The 22,402-nt window shown below is 39.7% G+C and overlaps 1 protein-coding gene across 1 annotated transcript in view; it reads right to left on the reverse strand.

The window, feature by feature from the left end:
* Positions 1-22,402, reverse strand: part of atp13a5l.3.L (ATPase type 13A5 like gene 3 L homeolog) — a 52,939-nt gene that overhangs the window by 19,824 nt on the left and 10,713 nt on the right. Inside the window, exons 9-19 of the mRNA XM_018263604.2 lie at positions 21,399-21,530; positions 19,822-19,992; positions 18,966-19,123; positions 16,998-17,186; positions 16,486-16,547; positions 12,464-12,614; positions 11,677-11,763; positions 10,163-10,319; positions 3,160-3,277; positions 1,626-1,750; positions 1,094-1,257 (exon numbers count right to left, since the gene is read on the reverse strand). Of these exons, the coding sequence (XP_018119093.1) occupies positions 1,094-1,257; positions 1,626-1,750; positions 3,160-3,277; positions 10,163-10,319; positions 11,677-11,763; positions 12,464-12,614; positions 16,486-16,547; positions 16,998-17,186; positions 18,966-19,123; positions 19,822-19,992; positions 21,399-21,530 (1,514 nt within the window). The remainder of the gene's footprint in view (positions 1-1,093; positions 1,258-1,625; positions 1,751-3,159; positions 3,278-10,162; positions 10,320-11,676; positions 11,764-12,463; positions 12,615-16,485; positions 16,548-16,997; positions 17,187-18,965; positions 19,124-19,821; positions 19,993-21,398; positions 21,531-22,402) is intronic.

Here is a 22,402-nt window from a genome sequence, read left to right on the forward strand (position 1 = left end):
AACGTCATTCCATTTGGACACAGAGATAGTACTTCCTTCTTATTTTCCAGAACCAAGTTCTGATCAAGAAAAGAGATGGAATACATTAGATTTGGTCAGATGTCTATCCATTTATTTAGAGAGAACCGCTAATTGGAGAAAGTCACAACAATTGTTTGTCATTCTGGCAGGAATAAAGAAAGGACAGGCAGCAGCTACTTCCACCATAAGCAGATGGATAATTGCAGCCATACAGGCAGCTTATCGAGCAAAAGGAAAACAAATACCAGAAGGGGTCAAGGCACACTCCACCAGAGCAGTGAGTACTTCATGGGCTGTTGAGGCACACATACCTCCTGAAGAGATATGTAAAGCAGCGACATGGAGTTCTTTCTCAACATTTCTAAGGCACTACCAGTTAGACGTGAAGTCAACGTCAGAAGCAAAGTTTGGACAGAGTGTACTGTCAGCGGTGCAAACCTTGGAGAAATAAAGATGATTCATTATATGCTAGAACAGAGTGTTGTTTTTTCTTCTCATACCATTAATAGAAACCCTCCCTCAATTGCTTATCATATCCCTCTTGTTAATGATGCCATATTGACCAGGGAAAAGAGAAAATTATATCATACTTACCGTAATTTTCTTTTCCTGGTTAATAGATGGCATCATTTACAAGACCCTCCCTAACAGCTTAATTATCAGACAAGAGCAAGGAGGAGGGAGCTGGATAATATAGGCAGAGACAAAAGTCTTGATTGCTAAAGGATGTGCTCTGTCCAGTCAGGTATAGGGGGTGGAGATTACTTGTAAATGATGCCATCTATTAACCAGGAAAAGAAAATTACGGTAAGTATGATATAATTTTCTCTTATGTTTAAGGTGTTTAACCAACTCAGGTGCACGAAATTAACCAATTGAAAGAAAATTACAATTTAAAAAGTAAAACACATTACTTATATGCAGATATATTCCATTCAGACATTCACAGAAATCACAAATAAAAAGGCTGTTAAAGTATCACTTCCTATGTAGCACATACATATTTGCACAGCCCACTAATAAAATATTATTATTTTAAGTCAAATCTGTAAATCTACAGTTTTAGCCTTACATTTGCTTGGTGTCCATTTTCTTGATTCTCAGTCATGGTTTTCCAAGTGATTGATGCAGGAACATCTTTTTGGGGTTCCGTAACTTCAATTGCAATAACTTTGCTTGTTTTAGAAATCATACCACAGTTTTTCCCAATATTGAGAGCTGTTTGCAGATTATCTCCTTAAAAATATAAAAAAAAAAAAAAGGGTAAATAAACATGTCATTTTCACACACTTGGTTATTTCAGTTAGCTTTTGGCTAGACAAATTTCTGACAATGGCTGGAGGAGGCAGTTGTGAAGCCAATCACTGCAATCTATGGCTCTAACACAGATGCTGCGTGGGTTTTTTTGTCTCATTGAAAACAATGCATTTAGGGAGGATTGGTAGTATACTGGAGAATACGCTTCTGATAGGGAGGTGTCCCTCTGACTTTTGCTTTTAATTGTAGTTTATAATCCTATGTGTGTTCATGAGGTTTTAGTAATTAAAATGTAGGGGTACCAGCTGTAATCCAGTGCCAATGTTTCTTGTCATTATGTTGAGTACCTGTGATCATCACATTTCTTATCTTGGCTTCAGAGAGTTCATGAAGCACTCTGTTTGTTTCTGGCTTAAGGCGATTTTCCATTATTAGTAATCCAATAAATATAAGATCTACCTCTACAACATCCCTTTAAAGGAAAGAAAATAAACATATTTAACCAAACAGTTGTCATAGGCATTAAATATTATTTTTTATGAAATTGAGTATGATAATAAGAACATATTATGGGTCTTACTTATTGGCAAGCATAACATTTACCAAATATTACATTGCTTTGACTAGTCTAATAAACACTTTTCTTACTGGTTAGTATCTAGTATGGTTTTATAAATAAGGACTAAATATGCTGTTAAAGGATGTGTAAACATTTTCCTACCATATACATAAATTGGGTAATTTCCCCACCCAAACCACATCATTTGTACTCAGTGGCGTAACTACCGGAGGAGCAGGGGGTGCGATTGGGCCAGGGACCGCACCCCCTCAGGGCCCCCGGCAGCTCGTGCGCCACTGAGTTCTTCGGCCGTTTCCGGGTATACGGAGGGGGCCGGGGATCGGCTGCACGTCCCACGCCAGGGCCCCCCCCTATAGTTACGTTGCTGTTTGTACTGCATATATCCCCTCGGTTTGCCAGCGCCATCATACAATAGCAGTTTTCACCAGGCGGACGCATCATCAGTGATATTTACATCTGCAAACAGCACATGTGCACTGTCAAGTTCATGCAATGAAGAATGCAGGTTTATACAGGCACAACTTATTTTAATAAAGAGTGCTGCTGGATTGAGCATTGTACTGGTTACGCTGAGCTCAGGAGAGTAGGTTAGGAGAAAATAAACAGCTAAAGGAAGAGTTCCTATGGAACCAGCAATATCAACTCTTCATTGGCTGCTAGACAGGAGTGGGTGCGTTTAGTAATCTGAACTAAGAAGAACTGAGCATGCTCAGTAGCCAACAAGGTAAATTACTGAGGGAAGGGGCCAAGTGGGTTTGTGAATGAGAAAGAATCTTAAGTGATTAATTGGATGATTGTCACATTATTTTTAACCTTTCAACAACCAGAGTGCAGGTATTCAAAGATTTAAAAAAGGCTGTTCACTGATTAAATTTTTTTAATGGGAGTTTTACGTATCCTTTAAACAACCTCAAATAACATCAAACATTATTGGTTATCAATGGCACACTAGCTGCTGTTGGACTAGTCCCAGATGAAACTTAAAGGTTCAACCTTTAACCTAGATTCAACCCATTTGTAATTTCATTTGTTTTGGTCTAAATTCCCACGTTCATTGCATATTGCATTATGAAATATGCACCTTGCAAAGGGAAATATGCACCTTGCAAAGTGCAGTATGTATAGTATGTCATTAATATAACTCATCTGCATTAACTTTAGAGTTGGAATTAGGTTGCCACACAATTTCCATATAATTCCACCTATCTGCGGAAGAACATCTAATTTCAAAAGCAGGCATTTAATATGTTGTATGCAATTTAAATGATCTTGATAATCTGTGAAGACATAATAATAGTTACCGTTCCAGGTGCTGAATGGCTGGTAACCTTTCCTTCTTTAGAAATCTATGTGCCAGTCCTATGACTCGGAAGCCTTGTGCTGTATAGAAGTCAAGTTTCTTAGATATGTTTTGTGGCACTGAAATATACAACAGTAATTATTTCATGGTTTGCCACAAACTTCTTTAATCGCTATTGATGTAAAAGGAAGCCAGCATTAAGTATGGGCTATTGGATAATACAACATTTAAGCTGAAAATATTTGAAGATGGACTTCTTCTTGTTTAGCATTACCCAAAGTAACCCCTTAGTTTTCTTATACTCTACACAGACAGATGCAGGAATGGTATTTGTTATCCCTATTGCTCCTTGGAGCATTCCCAGATAAGCATTTTTTCTTTTTTAAATGTCTTTATTTATAGAAATTTTCAGAAAAATAGTAGCATATATAGAACATGACATGTCGTATCGAATTACATCAATGAAAATATAACCAAGGTTCGAAAGTAGTAGTCAGTTATACAATGGAACCTCTCTTGGTACAAACACATCGTGCTGACAGTATACAACAGAAAGAAGATGGGACATGTTCCCATAGAATATTAATAGAACATAAGAGAGGGGTGAACGTATATATTCAGACGGCCAATGAACGCAGCCGAAACATCAAAGATGTATTGAAGGCACAACAGTAAGTAACCAGGGAATAGAAAAGCAAAGTACAATAAGGAAGGGAAAAGAAAACAAAACAGAAAACAGAAAAAAAAAAAAAAAAAAAAGGGGGGGGAGGAGGGGGGGAAAGGAAGAGAAAAGTCTAAGAGGGTTAAGGACAGCTGTGAAATTACAACATCAGATATGTCAGCGGTGTAGATAATACAATTGATATAGTAGAACCAGTTACAGTGATAGGTTGCACAATGCTGCAAGACTAAGAGGTACGGAATCGCCAAACCTATATGAGATCCAGGGTTGCCATATCTTCATAACTTTAGAAAGAGTCTCAGTGACTATGCCTGAAAGTCTCTCATTTATAAAAATCCAGTCCAATTTGCTTTTAAACATTGCGAAATTGATGGTGGGGGATTTCCATGACTTAGCAATAGTTTGCCTAGCGGCGAGGAAAATGTGGTTTAATAACTTAAGCTTTAGAGTGGGGACACTACGAGGGGGGACACCCAGTAGGGCTTCAGATGGGGATTTTGTCAGGTTAAGCTGTAAAACAGAGAAAATCATATTGTATACCCGAGTCCAAAACCTAGTCACTCTGGGGCATGACCACCAAATGTGAGTCATGGTACCTGAGGATGAGCAACCCCGGAAGCAGTGATCTAGAGGAGAATGATGTATCCTAGCCAATCTCACAGGCGTCAAGTACCATCTAAAAAGGACTTTATATCCCGCTTCAGAGAGTGTAGTATTCCTAGAACTATGTTTGAGGTTGTCCCAAGCCATCACCCAGTCTCCTTCCGCTAAGGTAATTTCCAATTCCTTGTGCCAAGCTTTGATATATTGCAGATCTGTGAGATTGGCTGGAGAGATCATATTACGGTACAGTAGAGAAACAGCCTTAGGGGTGAAAGAAGGATTGGTGCACCACCTCTCAAAGTAGGTCTGAGTGGGTGCTTCGGGAACCCGCAGGGACCAACATTGTTGTGCCCAGTGTAGAAGTTGGGTAGCCCTAAAGATCTCAGAATTGGGGATACCATAGTTCTCTTTAAATAAGACATGGAAAAGGGGCCTCTGACTGTGAGAATGTTATAAATTCTAAGCAATCGATTCGTAGACCACCAGCTAAACGAGCGGGCCTGTAACCCAGGAAGGAAAGATGGGTTGCAAACTATTGGAGCAACCGGGGTATGGGGAGAGACCAGTTTGTATAATGTAGCATTCTGGTCCCATAACCCTAGGGTATGCTGTAGGCTAGGGCTTAATACCTGCGGTCGCTTGGACGGGGGCGTCCAGAGCAGTGCTTCGGCTGAGTAAGGGAATACTAAGGCATTCTCTAAGTCTACCCAAAGGGGAGGCGAGTGTTGTAGGTGAAGTACAGGGATTTGAGCGAGCTGGGAGGCTAAGTAATATTTCCTTAGATTAGGGAGGCCTAATCCTCCATCCTGTGGCCGTCTTTCAAGTGTTTTCCTGTTCACTCTCGGGGGCTTAGCGTTCCAAATAAATGAGGTGATGTGTTTCTCAAACAGGTTAAGGTCTTTCCTAGGGACATCTACAGGAAGTACCCGAAATAAGTATAACAGTTTCGGGAGGAGAGACATTTTCACGGCAGTTATGCGGCCTATCCATGATATGTGGTATTTGCCCCACTCTTCCAACATTTTGAGAGGTTTCTTGTACATGTAGGGGTAATTAGCCCTATACAGTTGATGATAGGACACAGTAAACCTAACTCCCAGGATCGAAATAGATGATTTACACCAGTGAATATCAAAGTTTATGGATAGAAGTTTGATCATCTCGGGGGGTAGGTTAATGCTGAGAGCTTCTGTTTTCTCAGAATTAGTCACCAGCCCAGAGATAGAGCCAAACATTTGTAGGGTCTGGAATAAGTGAGGCAGAGAGGATAAGGGGCGCGTGATAAGCAGAGTAACATCGTCTGCAAACAGGCACAAAGAGTGCTCCTGGGTGCCAACTCTGATACCCTGGATGTCAGCGTGGCTTCTAATCGCAATGGCTAAAGGTTCCAGGATCAGGTCAAATAACAAAGGGGATAAGGGGCAACCCTGGCGAGTGCCCCTTTCTATGGGAAAGGTGGTGGACGAGTGAGACCCAATAGTAACTCTCGCCATGGGTTTATGATATAAAGCTCTGATCCATGTAATAAAATTCTGGCCAAAGCCCCATTTGAGTAAGGTATGGTAGAGATAGGGCCATTCAACCGAGTCGAAGGCTTTGCGTATGTCCAATTTCAGGAGCATGGAAGGAAGCGGGGATTTCTGGGCTTGGGTAGATAGTATGGATAGTCTGCGGATTATGTCGGCCGCTTGCCTTCCTCTAACAAATCCCACCTGGTCTCTGTGAATCGCTACAGGGAGGATCAAATTAAGGCGGTCGGCTAGGACTTTGGCCAAGATTTTAATATCAATGTTAAGGATCGAGATGGGGCGATAATTCTTACATTCCGTGAGGTCAGAGTCCGGCTTTGGGATTGGGGTAATGTTGGCGGTTAGAGTCTGTGGGGGGAAAGAGTCACCCGATAGAATTTGGTTAAACATTTTAGTTAAGTGGGGGGTCAAGATATGCGAAAATTTTTTGTAGTACAGAGTAGAGAACCCATCTGGGCCGGGGGATTTGGAGAGTTGGAAATGTTGAATCGCCAGTTTAACTTCCTCTTCAGTGATATCTTTTTCCATAGAGGCTATTTGGGAATCTGAAATCGTGGGAAGCTCGATAGTCTGGAAAAACTGAGTCAGCTTAGAGTGGGGGACTTCTGAAGGGGAAGCGTAAAGTTGTTTGTAGAAGTTGTGAAACTCTAACAGTATTTTAGGGAGAGCATTGGTTGAGTGGCCAGAGGAGGTCTTGAGAGTGGAGATAGGGGTGTAATCGAGTCTGCGCCTCAGTTTCCGTGCAAAGATGCGGCTAGGTTTATTTGAGTGAGCATAATAGCGCTGTTGGGTCCATTGTAAGGCACTTTGTGCATTGGAGGTTAGCAATAGATCTAGCTCAGTCCTTGTTCTGTGTATCTGGGTGGAAAGGCTAGTTTGTGGATCAGCTGCTTGGGCTAAAAGTAGATCCTCCAACTGTTGAGACAGTCTAAGCTGTTCCTGGAGGTGTAATTTCTTCCTCTGGGCCCCCATTTGTATCAGAAGGCCTCTCAAGACCGATTTATGCGCTTCCCATAGCATAGAGTAGGATGATATCGAACCCAAATTGTCAGCAAAGTAGTCTTTAAGCGAGCTTTCAATATGGGAAAAGTGTTTGGGGGTCTTCAATAATACATCGTTGAGCCGCCACCTAGAGAAGTTTTTGGGAGCGTGGTGGAATGTAATGGAGTAGGAGAGAGGGGAATGGTCAGACCAGGGGACTGTCAGTATCTTGGATGATTGAGGCGAGGCAGTTAGGGACTGGGAAACCCAAGCATGGTCAATTCTGGTATATAGTTTGTGGGGGGCTGAGTAGTGGGTGAACTGTTTAACACCAGGATGCAATTCCCTCCATATCTCAACTAAACCTACAGCAGTGCAGAGCTTGCTAATCTTATTGCCCACAGATGGAAGTAGGGGCTGCACCGTTTGAGGTAGTGGAGCAATTAACTGCCTATCCCAATATTTGTCAAGGGTAAAATTGGAATCTCCCCCCATAATGACATTGCCAACAGCCCAGTTTGACACAAACGCAGATAACTTCTCAAAAAACTGACATTGGGCCGTGTTAGGAGCATAATATGAAATCAGGGTCAATGTCACATCATTGAGTACAACTTTCAGGGCTAGGAACCGTCCCTCTGCATCCTCAAATTTGTCGAGAAGCTGAAAAGGCAAACCAGCTCTAATACAGATTGCTACCCCTTTCGTCTTATTGTCACTGTTCGCCATATACACAGTGGGGAATTTCTTATGTAAAAATTTGGGAAAGGAGCTTTTAGAGAAGTGAGTTTCTTGGAGGTAAACTATGTCCGCATGGACAGAAGTATAATAGGAGAAGGCCTTTTTCCTTTTCAAGGGTGAATTTAAACCCTGTGCATTATGCGAAATTATTTTAAGGCTCATTGTGGAGAGTAGGCAGAACAGATAATGAACCCACACCCCAGGCGTAAAGGGAGTGGAGTAGTACGCAGTACACACAATGGGAAATGAGGATACATAACACACCAAAAACAAGGCATATCAGAGCTGTCACAAAAATAAAAATAATACAAAGAGAAAAACTGAAAAAACTAGTAACTGAACTTGAATCAATAGTCAGTGTCCATTTAGCTTCCGCCCCGATGGGGGGAAGTCGAGGTGACTGACTGGTGGGGGTCATTCGAATAACTCCATCCGTGCCGACCCCTGAAAAGGCTAAGGTAGGTGATAAGCGGAAAAATCAAAGAGTGTCCTGGAGGTAGCCTACGGCATGCCCCAAAAAAAAAAAAGAGGGGGGGCAAAGCAGTTACATTATACATTCCAAAAGGGTATAATCCAGGCCAACCGCCTACAGAAGGTAGAACATAGGAGTGTTACCTTAGATGTGTCCTCAGGAGTGCGAATGACCAAGGCACGGTAGTAGCGTAGAAATAAAGTGTAGCAAACCTGCTAAAATTCAGGTGTGAGTGGGGAGACTGGAGCGTGCTCGAGGAGAGGCCCCAACCTTGTTCCAGATGGGTGAAACGCTGCGTCTCGGAGAGGACTGAAACGGTGTGTGGGGTGAGGCAGGCGTTGGTTCCATCAGGCCAAGGCGTGAAAGGAGCTCCGTGCCTGCTTGCAGGGAGTGGACATGATGTTGGCGGTCGTTGACCGAAAATGCGAGTTTGACCGGGAAGAGCCAGCGGTATCTGATCCGGTGGCCTTGAAGCGCTTTAGTGATAGGAGCGAGTACCTTACGTTTTTGTAGGGTCGCTGGAGCCAGGTCCGTGTATATCTGAAATCTGTGCCCTTGGAATTCCAGGCTGTCAGATTGCCGCGAAGCTTTCAGAATGGCGACTTGCGTTTGGTGGTAATGTAGGCGCAGGATAATGTCGCGCGGAGGGTCCCCTTCACGTTGCGGTCTCAGGGCGCGATGTACACGGTCGCATTCCAGGCGTTCAGGAGCCAAGTTGGGAGCCAGCTTGGAGAAGATACCCTGGACCGCAGCCTGTAGGTCTGTAACGGTTTCCGGTAGGCCCCGAATACGGAGGTTATTACGCCTGGACCTGTTGTCGGAATCCTCAATTTTGTCCATGGCCTCATGCAACTGCTTATGTAACTCGGTGATATCCTGCTCGTGTGCATCCAGAACTGTGGTTATATCATCAACCTTCCGTTCTAAGACGTCTGTCCTCTGACCGAGTTCGTTGATCTGCTTAGAGATGTCGGCAGTAATGGCGGCCGCCGTTGCGGCCAGTTCCTGTTGCAGCATCGCCTTGAATTTATCTAGGAGTGCAGGCTCGCCGACCGGAGTGCCTTCCGGAGTGGCAGAGCGGGCGGGTTGGGAATCCAAGCCCAGCCAGGAGTCTGCTTGCGACGCCATCTGGGGCGGGGAAGAGGCTTGCGGCCTAGTGAGGTAAGATGCGACGCTCCGCGTGGTGTGGCGTGGCTCTGAATCTGGGCCCTTTTTTCCCCCTTTGCGGCGTCTATGGGCCATAAGAGTGTCGGGAACACGGTTACTGACCCGTCTAGTCCCGAAGTCCCGCGTTCAAGGTGCTTAAGCGAGGTGCTGAGCAGGGGTGAAGGCACGGAAGAGCGCAGCACTATCAAGATGCGGCCATCTTGTTTGGCTGCTCACGAGCGCCCCCGATAAGCATTTTTTCTATAAAGTAGAGCAGTATTCTTTACAGCTGCTATATTAATTTTAATATTGAAAAAGTGATATTTTAAATTAGCTTATAGTTGTTTCCTATGTCTAGCTAACTTTTCTTACCTGAGGCATTCTGATAGCTAGTTACTTTTAGGCATTCAAATCATGCAGTGATAGAAGCAATGGGTTTCGTATTTGATAACCCACTGTATAATAAGGGGCAGATTATCAAGGCCCGACGTGGTATCGAGTGAATTTTCGAAGTTCAAAAAGTTCGAACTTCCAAGTAAATTTTTGGGTACTTCGACTATCGAAAAGGCTACTACGACTTTGACTTTGATTCGAAGTAAAATCGTTGGAATATTCGACCATTCAATAATCGAAGTACTGTCTCTTTAAAAAAACTTCGACTTCAATAGTTCACCAAATTAAACCTGCCGAAGTGCTCTGTTAGCCTATGGGGACCTTCTAATCAATTCTTCTAAGTTTTTTGTAGTCGAAGTAAAATTGTTCAACTACAACAGAACAGCTGCATAAAAATATTGTTTATGATACTATATTGTCATATCAATGCTTAATAAACTTACTGAAGTTCTATTACCTGAGTCTGACTTGCAGAACTTAATAACCATCTCAGGAGCCCCTTTCATAAAAACTGTGAGGTCTTTCTCTGCAGAAACCTGAGTAATAACTGACATGCGTTGGAGGGCAGAGGAAAAGGGAAATTGATGCAAAATTGTGATCCCTTCCACAGGCACCTAGATAAAACAAATTTTTTTTTTAAATGCTTCAAAGTCTTTCGCCTCTTTCATCTGCAATAAACCAAGCATCACCCAGCATGCCATACAACTCATTGTACTCAGCTGGAGGACTTCTACATCACCTTTCCTTTCTATCCTTTCAATTTTTTTTTTTTTTTTTTTTTTTTACTTTTTCTGCTGCAACAATTGTTCTTAAGGGATGTTTATTATAAAAGGCAGTCTTGTTTAGCAGATAATTTTCCATATGGTGTCTTGTGCAGAGGTGGGTTGTGAGCTTCATCTTATTATTTTACCTACACTGAAAACAAGTTAAATGAGGGCTAAACTTTAACAAATTAATGGGTCAGAAATGCAACACCATGGGGCATATATATCAAAGGGTCAAACATAGCTCATCCCAGTTCGCCAGACGGATACTTCACAGGTTTCTATTCATTTGGGTAACACCTGAACTGGGAACCGGCACTAACAGTGTCACCCACTGTAACCTATAGCGCTGTCAAGGAGCGCTATACAAATAAAAATATACATACATACATACATACAATTCTCAAAAATCCCACACAAGAAGAAACTGAATCATTAAATAAATCAACAGCTGAAATCTCAAGGGGAACAATATTTTATTCTTCTTTTTATACTTAGTTTCCTCAATTTTCTGCTTTGAGAAAGACACTAAAATTTTTCATTTCTAAAAATGTCCCTTTTGAGAGAAAATTTTAGTGTGTGTTAAGTGTGTGTTGCCTTTTATTCAGTTTAATGAAATCGAATAGAATTGCAAGCCGATATAGATTCAACAATTTTGCCTTTGCAAACCCTTTGCCCCTCACACGACATTAGAATAGTGATTGTGAATTTTATATTTTGCGATAGTGAGCACTGTATGTAATAAAACTTTTTCAAAAAGTTGTTATGTTTGCTCCAAAAGTTTATGCCACCTTCAAGCAGGCCTTAAGAGTTCACAATGGGCAATTAAGATTCGCAATGCAATAAAAGCCTAATGAAGAATATTACATTACAACATACATTTTTTTATTCTGATTTCTGCGTAAATTTGTTCTCTTTGCAAATTGTATTAAATTTCCCACTGTACCTTTTCATCTAGTCAAATTTAATTCCACTGAGCATAATATATTTGTGCTTATTGCAAATTCTCCAACAGGACTTGGGAAACCCAGATCATGCAGCTGAAGTTATAAATCAGAAACATAATAACTGGATTAAGGCTGTCAGAAATAATCTTGTATTAAGTATCAATAATAAAACAAATAAAATGAAGTACTGGCAGTGACCTAACCTCAGCTAGGATATGTTATATAACTAAAACTAAGCACAAGAGATTAAATGTACTTACCTTCCCAGCTCTGGGTCCTGGTTTTACCAATGTATGTGAAATAGTTTGTCCACCCTCTGTTCCATTGGCTGTATTGTTTTCAAAATCCTGTTGTAAGATTATTCATGTACAAATGAGTAGCACATAAAGTTAAAGTCTACAAGTGCATGTTTCACACTGGAGTTCAACAATACAGAAATAATGTATTTCTAATTTTTTAGAAGAAAAAACAACCACAAACAAAAAAAATAGCATTAAAATTAGATCAGCAAACCTGACCTACTATAAATAGAAAATCAAGAAGCCCCAACTACTTTTTTTGCTTTCTACTGCAAGTGTATAAGATCATTTTTAGGTGATTTTCATTGCCCTCCTCTGATGTCTACACCAATAGCTGCCAGCAATATCTCTTTTGCTAAATGTGCCTTTTATAATTTTTTGTTAAATAAAACACAGACACCTTCATTGCCTGGCCAATATTGACACATTTCCTAGTATACCCTTTTCTAAACTGTCACTCAAACCCAAAATGCTTAATGGCCACTCAGACGTCACACACTTACCCAGATCCACCCCCTACGCTTGTGAGATTAGTTTTTTTGAGACTAATGTAAGTAATTCATTCCAGAGTAAATATATTTTATAAATGTAGCACAATGATTTACAAACATTTTGAATGTGTGCATGTTTTATAAAGTGTTGAGATATACTGTATATATATAATATAGAAATCATATTAAGAATTTTGCAGAGCTAAAACCAAATAGTTTCCTATTTGACTATTTTTTGGATTTCTTTTTTAAATTACCCAGCCGGTTCCTTCAAACATCTTCATGTCCAGTGGGTCTCCTTGTATTTCACCATCCAGCAAAATGAGAGAGTGGCAGCTTGCCATAGCTCCCAGCAGAGGCCCCCATGGTAATGTTTCTCCAGAGGTGAATAAATGAATATCCTTAAAGCTAGATGTAAAGAACAAATATTCAAATATGTTATTCAAACAAATCCATTATACAAGTGTTAAGTAATTGCCTCTTTTCTCATTTACATTGAATGTTGTTATGGAATTTTCTAGTATTTGAGGCCATACTTCTATTGCATTTACTTATTTTGTGTAGTCAACTACTACAATATGGCCATGAGGAAAATAAGTTGACTCTAAGGGGCAGATTCACTTACTTCGAGTGAAGGATTTGAATGAAAAAAATTCGAATTTCGAAGTATTTTTTGGGTACTTCGACCATCGAATTGGTTAAATTCGTTCGAATTCGAACGAAATCGAACGATTCAAACGAAAAATCGTTCGACTATTCGACCATTCGATAGTCGAAGTACTTTCCCTTTAAAAAAAACTTTGACCCCCTACTTCGGCAGATAAAACCTACCGAAGTCAATGTTAGCCTATGGGGAAGGTCCCCATAGGCTTGCTAACCTTTTTTTGATTGAAGGATTTTCCTTCGATCGTTGGATTAAAATCGTTCGAATCGTTCGAATCGAACGAAAAATCCTTCGATCGTTCGATCGCAGGATTAGCGCTAAATCCTTCGACTTCGATATTCGAAGTCGAAGGATTTCAATTCGAGGTTCGAATTTCGAAGTATTTTTAACTTCGAAATTCGACCCTTAGTGAATCTGCCCCTAAGTATATAATCATACAATGTAGCCAAATGAATAGACCATCCCTTAAGGATACACAGAAATTAGATTGTCGGCAGGCACCACACCGGAACACCAATGTCAAAAAATTAATAGAATCCAGAAGCCCAAAATTTAAATAATACAAAAAAAATCTTTATTTTATATTATGTATAAAAATTAAAGCCTTATGAGTTTCGTGTCCCCCAAGGACACTTAATGAGCATATGATGGACCTCATATATTCTGTGCCAGTCTGTACCACTATGGTTGGATACAGCTGAAAGTCAGATCATCATCATTTGTTTATAAAGCGCCGACAAGATACGCAGTGCTTTACCTTAGTTTTAACAAACAGGAAATAATTGGTGGATAACAAACAAGGGTTACAGAGTACAATAGGATTAGAGGGCCCTACAAATTAGAGTTTACAAACTAAAGGTTAGGGTACAATAGAGACTTTAGGATTTTAGAAACAATTTTGTGATTTATGATACAGCAATGATTGATTAATTAAGGTACATTGAATAAGCTTCTTTAAACAGGTGGGTCTTTAAGGAGCGCTTGGAAGTTTGGAAAGAAGCCTGAGAGAAGTCTTGTAGATGAGAATGGGCAGAAGTGATGAGAGGAAAAGCGAGGCGAAGATCAGAATCAGAGCAAAGGTTTTGTGAAGGAGTGTATTTGGAGATCAGAGATGAAATATAGGGAGGGGCTTCATTTTAAGGGCCTTGAATGTGAGTGTTAGTAATTTGAATTTGATTCTAGAGGAGATTGGGAGCCAGTGAAGGGACATGCATATGGGAGCAGCTGATGTTGAGCGTGAGATAGATGAGCAGCCGCATTTAGAACAGATTGGAGTTGTGAAAGGTGACTTGTTGGAAAACCTGCAAGGAGTGGGTTGCAGTAATCAAGGCAGGAGATGATGAGAGACTGAATCAGTGTTTTAGTTGGTTCTGAACTGAGATATGGTCGTATTCGGGCAATGTTGCGCAGTTGAATACGACAAGATTTTGCAAGTGTTTGAATGTGTGGTGAAAAAGACAGATGTGAGTCTAAGATAACTCCTAGGCAGCGTGCCTGTGTGGTGGAATGAAAGGAGGTGTTGTTTACTGTGAGTGATATCTGAGGGACAGGGGAAGATCTTAGAGGAAATATAATGAATTCTGTTTTTGAAAGGTTCCATTTCAGGTGGCGCTGTGACATCCAGGAGGAGACAGCAGAGAGACAATCTGTAACTTGGGAAAGGACAGAATTAGAAATATCAGGAGTAGACAAGTAGAGTTGGGTGTCATTAGCATAAAGGTGATATTGAAGTCCAAACGACTGAATACGTTTTCCTAGACATTGTGCTCAATTTGGCAGAGAGACTTTAGAACAGTTACCTGATGTGAGGCTTATTTGCTGCAGACTGCTTTTAATATTGATATGTTTGTGAGTGTAAATTTGAAATCTTGTTCTTAATCTTCAGCTTTTGCCATAAGCTTGGAAGCAAAACATGCATGCTCTTTTGAGCACTTTCATGCTGGCTTATTACAGTACGTCTGTGAGTATATGCACATTGGGGGGGGTTACCTGGGGTGATTGGGGTCTGACTGTACATAGATAGTTATTAAATCCTTAGTTCTTTAGATGTTAGGTAGCATAGGCTTGGTGGCTGTCTCTTAGTACAAAAAATGTTCTTCTAATAAGACTGGGGTTATTAAGTCTGTGGTATTGTTTTGTTCCATTACTGAACCCATTCCATGCAAAAGCAAAGGCACGTTTGTTTATTATTATTTAATCATAATGATTATCACTTTTCTAACTGTCAGGAAAGTGTTTTAAAAATCATACATTCATCAAAGCAGATCAACATGTCATCAGAAAGAAAAGCATCCAGGGCAAGAGTGGGGGGATGACATACTTGCAAAGGTGATTTTTGTGCTTTGTTAACCCCTTTATGATATTGATGTAAGGCTATAGTAAAGGGAGTGGTGCTTTTACTCAAATCAGCTTTACCACTATGATTGCTCCAGACGAGACCTATGCCTCTCAGGTGTGGGCCCTCACAACAGAGTAATGCCACTGTAATCTGTAATATTTCCAAAGAATTAGCACCAGTGGTTCTTATAATATTAACCAAAACTGATTTATTGAACAAGCAACAAAGGAGGCGAATGAGATAATACAGTGCACAAGCATTGAATAGTCAGTACATACACACAAGCAGGAATATGAGCAGAGCATTCCCTTCAATAGAACTCGTAAGAGGAATATCATCCAGTCCACCCAGAATTTCCCTTCTTCCTCGGTGGACTCCTCTTTAAGTGGAACCCAGGTGGGAAACTATCTAGTCCCTAAAACATGCGCACTGGTTCCCTTTCTAGGCAAAAATGTTAAAAGGGATCTAACAATCCTTATTGGAGCCAGGAGCTGCTTATATAGGTAGCCCTGAACCTGGCTATCTCTCCTTAGCTTCCCCTCACTAAGTCCTGCACTAATAATGCACTATACGTTTTACTGCCTTCCACCTTCGGGAGTCTCTGGCAAAAATCCCTTAGAGTCACATTGCTTATCAATATATATATATATATATATATATATATATATATATATATATATATATATATATACTGTAACACTGTCACCCTGTGGCTGAACTAGGGAAAACTGGGGTCAGGCTTTGACATAGGAAGAGTTGAATTACTCCCTCCATAGACTAAGGGGCCCTTTTGTGGGCAAATCTGACATTATCAGAATAATTTTTTAATCAAGCAGTAACGATCTGTGGTAAACCAGTCCCTGGGTATTTGCATCCCTTCTTATCTCCTACATCAGTGATCCCCAACCAGTAGCTTGTGAGCAACATGTTGCTCTTCAACCCCTTGGATATTGCTCTCAGTGTCCTCAAACCAGGTGCTAATTTTTGAATACCAGGCTTGGAAGCAAGTTTTAATTGCATAAAAACTATGTATACTGCCAAGTAGAGTATACTGTAGGCTGCTAGTCCACATAGGTGCTACCAAATGGCCAATCAAAGCACCCCAAGGGACTTTTTCATGCTTGTGTTGCTCCCCAACTCTTTTTACATTTGAATGTGACTCACGAATAAAACATTTTGGGGACCCCTGTCCTACATATTATGTGGATGTAGGTCATTGAGCCAAATGATAAACCAGAATTCATAGAAAAACACATATTTACTAAAAATAAACTTGCCTGTCTCCATCAGAAGGAACAATGCCATGTAAATCTAAAGCATCTTCTGTCAAAGTACCTGTCTGGGTTTAAACAAATAGACTGATCAGTAATTAATCATTAGATAGACAGATAAACAGATCCATACATAGATTGACAGAAACATACAGATATTAATTATATATACATTGTATAGATATTTACAACATTAAACCTTGCCATCAACTACCTTTTTAAATAGTTTAGATTTCTTACAAAAACAGTCGGACCTTGCAGTAGTATTTAAGAGCAATTTAAGGTGGTATGACAATGGCTGAATGAACAGATATCAAACAATGTAGCCACACATTGCCATGACATGGACATTATATTCTTCTCTTTCCATTGGTGGCTAGTTCAAATTATTAGATCTGCAACTTATCAACTGTTAATAACCATTCACCTGCAATCATCATGCCTCCCTTTATTTTTTTGTTTAATTATTTTATTCTTACATGAATATACTGTAATTTGCAATGAGAATTTATATTTACTTTATCAAAACAGACAAGGTTGAGCTGCCCAGCTATATTGATCCTTTGGGGGCTTATGCAGAATATTCCCAGTTTCTTCAGCCTTGTTTGAGCATAGAGAAGACCCAGTGTCAAAGATGCTGGAAGTGCAGGATTAACCGCTAAGGTTAACATTAGAAATGACATCAATACTGTATTATGTACAGTGGCCTAGATGGAAAAATGGAGAGAAGACTGTGTTTAGTTAAATAAAATTCCATAATACTTTTTGCTGTGTGCAGCTAAACTATAAAAAGTAACTATTTGACCCAATTGCTACCAGCCCAATCAGCCAGCTCTGTCATTGAATTTACAGACGCTATGAGCTTCCATTAACACTTCAAGGGGTCCTGTTACCCAGACATAAAAAGCTCTATAATAAAAATATTTTTTTTAATAAACATGAAGCCCACTTTTTTTTCTTTTACTTAAACATCCAGATATGCTATAAATCTTAGCTGTCATCTATGCCTCAGGCACAGAAATTACATGTACTCTCTCTAATAGCTGTAATTCATTGTGTATCTTATGCATGGGCTTGCACCTCAAGTCTACATTTCTGGTACATACAATAGTTTTTAGGATAAGGCAAATCTTGCTTAGATATCAGTTTCCACAAAATGGTACCTGGCTACAATATTCCCTCTAATTCCTTCTCGGCTACGTGCGAAAAAAAAATTCACATTTTAAACTTGTGTGCGCATTTTTAAACACTGTGTGCCCAGGTGAGAATAAATGCAAAATGTTATGTTTTCACACAAAGTTCATTGTGCCAACCACAACTTATTGTTTGCACTACCCTCAAAAGTTGTGTGCACACGCATGGGCACACAGTTTAGAGGGATGCCTATGGGTTGTAATGTGGATTCCAGAGGAATGAAGGAAACAATATTTTAAAAATGTATATATTGTAAGAAAAGTTTATTTTGCTCAACTATGGACATACACGATAAGATCCGCTCATTTGGTGAGGTCGCAAAACAAGCAGATCTTTCCCCGATACGCCCACCAATGGCAGGGCAATATTGGGTAATTCCGAACATTCGGCCATGAACGGATTCTACGAAGGAAATGGGCACCGATGGATCGTAGGACCACATCAACTTGCTGATGCGGTCCTGAATCGCAGGGAAAATAAAACCTGCTCGATATCCGACAGTTTTTTGGCCTATCGATCGAGGAGATCTGTCAGACTCCCCCACACAGGCAGATAAGCTGCTGAATTGGTCTAAATGACTGATATCAGCAGCTTTAATCTGCTTGTACGGCCAACCCTAGACTAGAAGTTCTTGCATGAAGTGTAATGGCATGAAATTGCACTGTTACACCCTACTCAGCTATCAAACATAACAAAATTGGCGACAAGATCTCTCTTGTCTCTGCAGCACCCTACACCTTTTCTTCCAAACCCTGATAAGCCTACCATGCCTTTTGCTGCTTGGAACCCTCATATTACAACTACATTGCTGCTCTTTTTATCAGCCATAAAAGGGTGCTTTGTGTCTTGTTTGCCTAGGACACCAAAAAACTAGGCTTGGAAGTGTCAATGTCTTATGCCCTGGTACGGTCAAATGGTGAAATAATATTTGTTATTAATTCTTGGGTAAGTTAGGATCCATGCATAGCATAAGACTGCTATCACTTAGTTTTATCAATTAAGGACATCATAAATAAGACCCCTTTTCCAAATCTAGACTATATTTAAAGGGCCAATATTATACTTATTTCTTTCCTTGTATGGCTATTTTCTTATCCTTTGTCTTATGTCTTATCATTTGTTTTCTACCTGTTTGATTCCTGTTCTCTACATTGGGTTTCTTTTGCCCCATTTTATCACGGTTCTTTAAGGAGACTAATGTGCAAATATACTGTACTAAAGTCAGAAAGCAAATGTCCTAACAACAACAAATACATAATAATAATCTTATCTGATTTGACAGTAGAACTTACCCCATTCTTTGTGAAGATAATGGCTGTGTATATAACTCCACACAAAGCAATGAACACAAGTACAAGAAGGAACCTAATTGCCTCTCTATGTAGCTTTACATTTACAGGCTTATTATACAGAATGGCTCTCACCAGATCTCCTTTTGCTGTGTTAAATCCTAAATAGAAATAGATGAAAATATAAACCCCAGAGAATACAGATATTATAATTTAATGTAGTTCTTGCTACTTTACAATAATAGCTAAATAATAGAAAATAAGCATGGGTTTCACAAAAAATATATGAACTTTGGACATGTGTGCTTGTATACAGCAATACCTACTGTAAGTAAACAGTCATACATGTGTCTAATCATAGGTATAAAGCTCTGTGTATATTTAAATGTGAGTGAAGAAATGACTAATTTGAAAGAAGTAACTACCCTCCGAGGTAGCACAGCTCTTTGCAATCCCATAATAGAAGCCAACAATCTGTGTGTGATCATCAGGATAGTGACAAAAAGGAAATGCTTTATTATACCAGTCACCCTTTGTAGAGTCAGGTGCAGGCTGCTATCCCCACTACAAGGTTAACCATGTAATCCAGAAAATTCACACTGCAGCACTCGGATAAATGTTAGACTAGGCAATGTTTCAGGCTCATGACCTTTATCAAGGGGTCCCCTTGGATGACTCCTAGTTGGCATGTCACTTGCTACAGGAGAGCCCTGAAGTAAAAGCAACCTATGTGCTGTTTGTTCTAAATTCACTTGTCTTATCTTATTCATCAGATACACAGATCACACCTAATACTGTAAAGGTCAGTAGAATGGCCCTAAGTGATATCTGAAAAATAACTAGTGACTTTAAAATTCACCTGTTTGCAGCACAACAGCTTTTACTAGATCCTGACCATGTATCTTTGTCTGAAGGACCTCTGTTCCACAAAATAGAACATGTCTCTTGTAGTCTTCTCCACATTGGATTTTCCATGGCATGGTGCCCTCTGTGTGAGGTAAGGGGATCTTTGTGACTGGAATACTTTCCCCTAAAAATAAGACATATTTAAATAATGTCATCTGTTTTTAAATAGATTTATTAGCAAACATTGACTACTAATATTTGTATGTTTCTTGAAACTAATATATATGTATACTGAAAAAAGAATAAAAATTAAAACAATTAAACATGACTGCGTGGCCTTCTGAAAATCAGGCTTTCATGTTCTTTTCTAAACTAGAGGCTTAACACTATTGTCAAGCACTCATAGAAATGCTATGCTAAAGCAAGTGGAGGATGTGTAATTATATGTCCATAGTGTACTTTCTTGATGCTGTGCAACTTGCCATTCCAATTACTAATTGAGGTGACTATCTTACTGCTTTACTACATAGATTATGCATAGTGTGCACATTGGGCACAACTCCGCTAAAATTTTTGAAGGAAATGCATTGTGGGGGAGGAAACGTCTCCTTTTACTGAAAATTAGGTCCCTGAAGTTCAAGACAGTGTTAAATGCTAATTTATTTCAGGGATGCCCAGCCTGATCTGATGCTGTAGGTTGTTATAAACTCATTTGTTGTAAGTACCCATTGGGGGTTATGTAGAGAGGAAAACTAGGTATATTCTAGAACACCTAAAATTATAAATTTGTCCCAGAAGAAGGACAGGTAAAAAACTGGCACACAGGCAAATACATTCAATGTGAAACAATACACAAATCTACTCTTCTGGAGAAGGTTGGCGGATTTGGGACATTACGGGGGACATTTGCTTAGTTCGAGTGAAGGAATAGAATAAAAAAAACTTCGACTTCGAATCGAACGATTCAAACTAAAAATCGTTAGACTATTCGACCATTCGAAGTACTGTCTCTTTAAAAAAAACTTCGACCCCCTACTTCGGCAAGTAAAACCTACCGAGATGCAATGTTAGAAGATCCCCATAGGCTTTGTAACAATTTTTTGGTCGTAGAAAAATTGATCGATCGATGGATTAAAATCCTTCGAATCGTTCGATTCGAAGGATTTAATCATTCGATCGAACGATTTTTCCTACGATCATTCGAACGAACGCATTGCGGTAAATCCTTCGACTTCGATATTCGAAGTTGAAGGATTTAACTTCGACAGTCGAATATCGAGGGTTAATTAACCCTCGATATTCGACCCTAGGTAAATGTGCCCCTATCTGTTTTTATCATTAGAATATATAAGTGGTACAGCAATAAGAGTCATCATTGTTTATCAGCAGAGTGGACTGATGTATTGTTCCTCACTGAATGTGAAGGAGAAGTTGGTTATGGGCATACAGGCTTCATGGGATGGGAGAGCCATAAAACTGAATAGTAGTTATTGGTTGGGAAGGTAATATTGATTCAATATAGCATTTTGTAAGTAGTTGGTCTATTTTCCTTTTTACAGATATATACTGTATCTACCTTAAATACTGTACCTGTCAATGCTCCTTCATTTACGGTGCAGCCTCCATTAATTAATATTGCATCGCAAGGTAAGAACAGTTTTTTTCCTGCAAGATTAATTACATCTCCTGGGACCAAAGACTGCGATTTTACTTCTTCAATCTCTATTTAAAATATAAAATATATGGTAAAAACTATTTTACAACTTTAAGTCATTTATTTATATAGTCATTTTACACTCTAACGCCAGGCGAATTTTCGCTCTGACGAATGGACGTAACTGCGCAAATTCACTAAGATACGTATTTTACTTAACGTTAACTATTCCACCAGACTTGCCTTCGCCAGCACAGACCAGCGAAGTGCAATGGAGTGTATAGGACTTCCTCAATATTTTTGTTGAAAAATTTCCCAAAAAATGACGGCGTATTTTCCCTTTTTCAGGGTGATAGGCTGCAAAAGCCCGTCATTTTTTTTTTAGGTACCTGGGTTCCCCCCTACATTTTCTAACATATGGAACATAAACTATACACTGGGCTCATGTGTAGGGCATTATAACAACTCTATTTTTTAATTAAGGTCCCTGGACTTGTGTAATGTAATGTATTTGCTTCAACATATACGTGCATTCAACGTTATCATTTTGCGCCATATGCAAATTAGCCAACGCTAGCGCATCTTCGCTTTGATTGCCGAAGTAACGATAGTGAAAATTCGCCAGCATTCGGCACCCAGGACACAACTTCTCATTTTAGTAAATTAGCTTTGTCTGAGCGAATTTTCGCCTGGCGAAGTGTAGCGATGGGTGCCAAGCCGTCGTTGGCGAATTTTTGCTGCTTAGTAAATTTAAGATAAATCTTATCTAAAATATAAATATAAATATAAAATATAAGATAAATCTTATCTTCTGCGTCTGTTGAATCTTGCCTGGAACATTTACAAAGGCTACAAGCCTCAATCTCAACCTCAAACAGATTTATTCATATGTTTACATTTTTGTATAGATTTGTATTTCAATTATTCATCTTAAACAGAA

This window comes from Xenopus laevis, chromosome 5L, assembly GCF_017654675.1.
Source record: "Xenopus laevis strain J_2021 chromosome 5L, Xenopus_laevis_v10.1, whole genome shotgun sequence".
NCBI lineage: Eukaryota > Metazoa > Chordata > Amphibia > Anura > Pipidae > Xenopus > Xenopus laevis.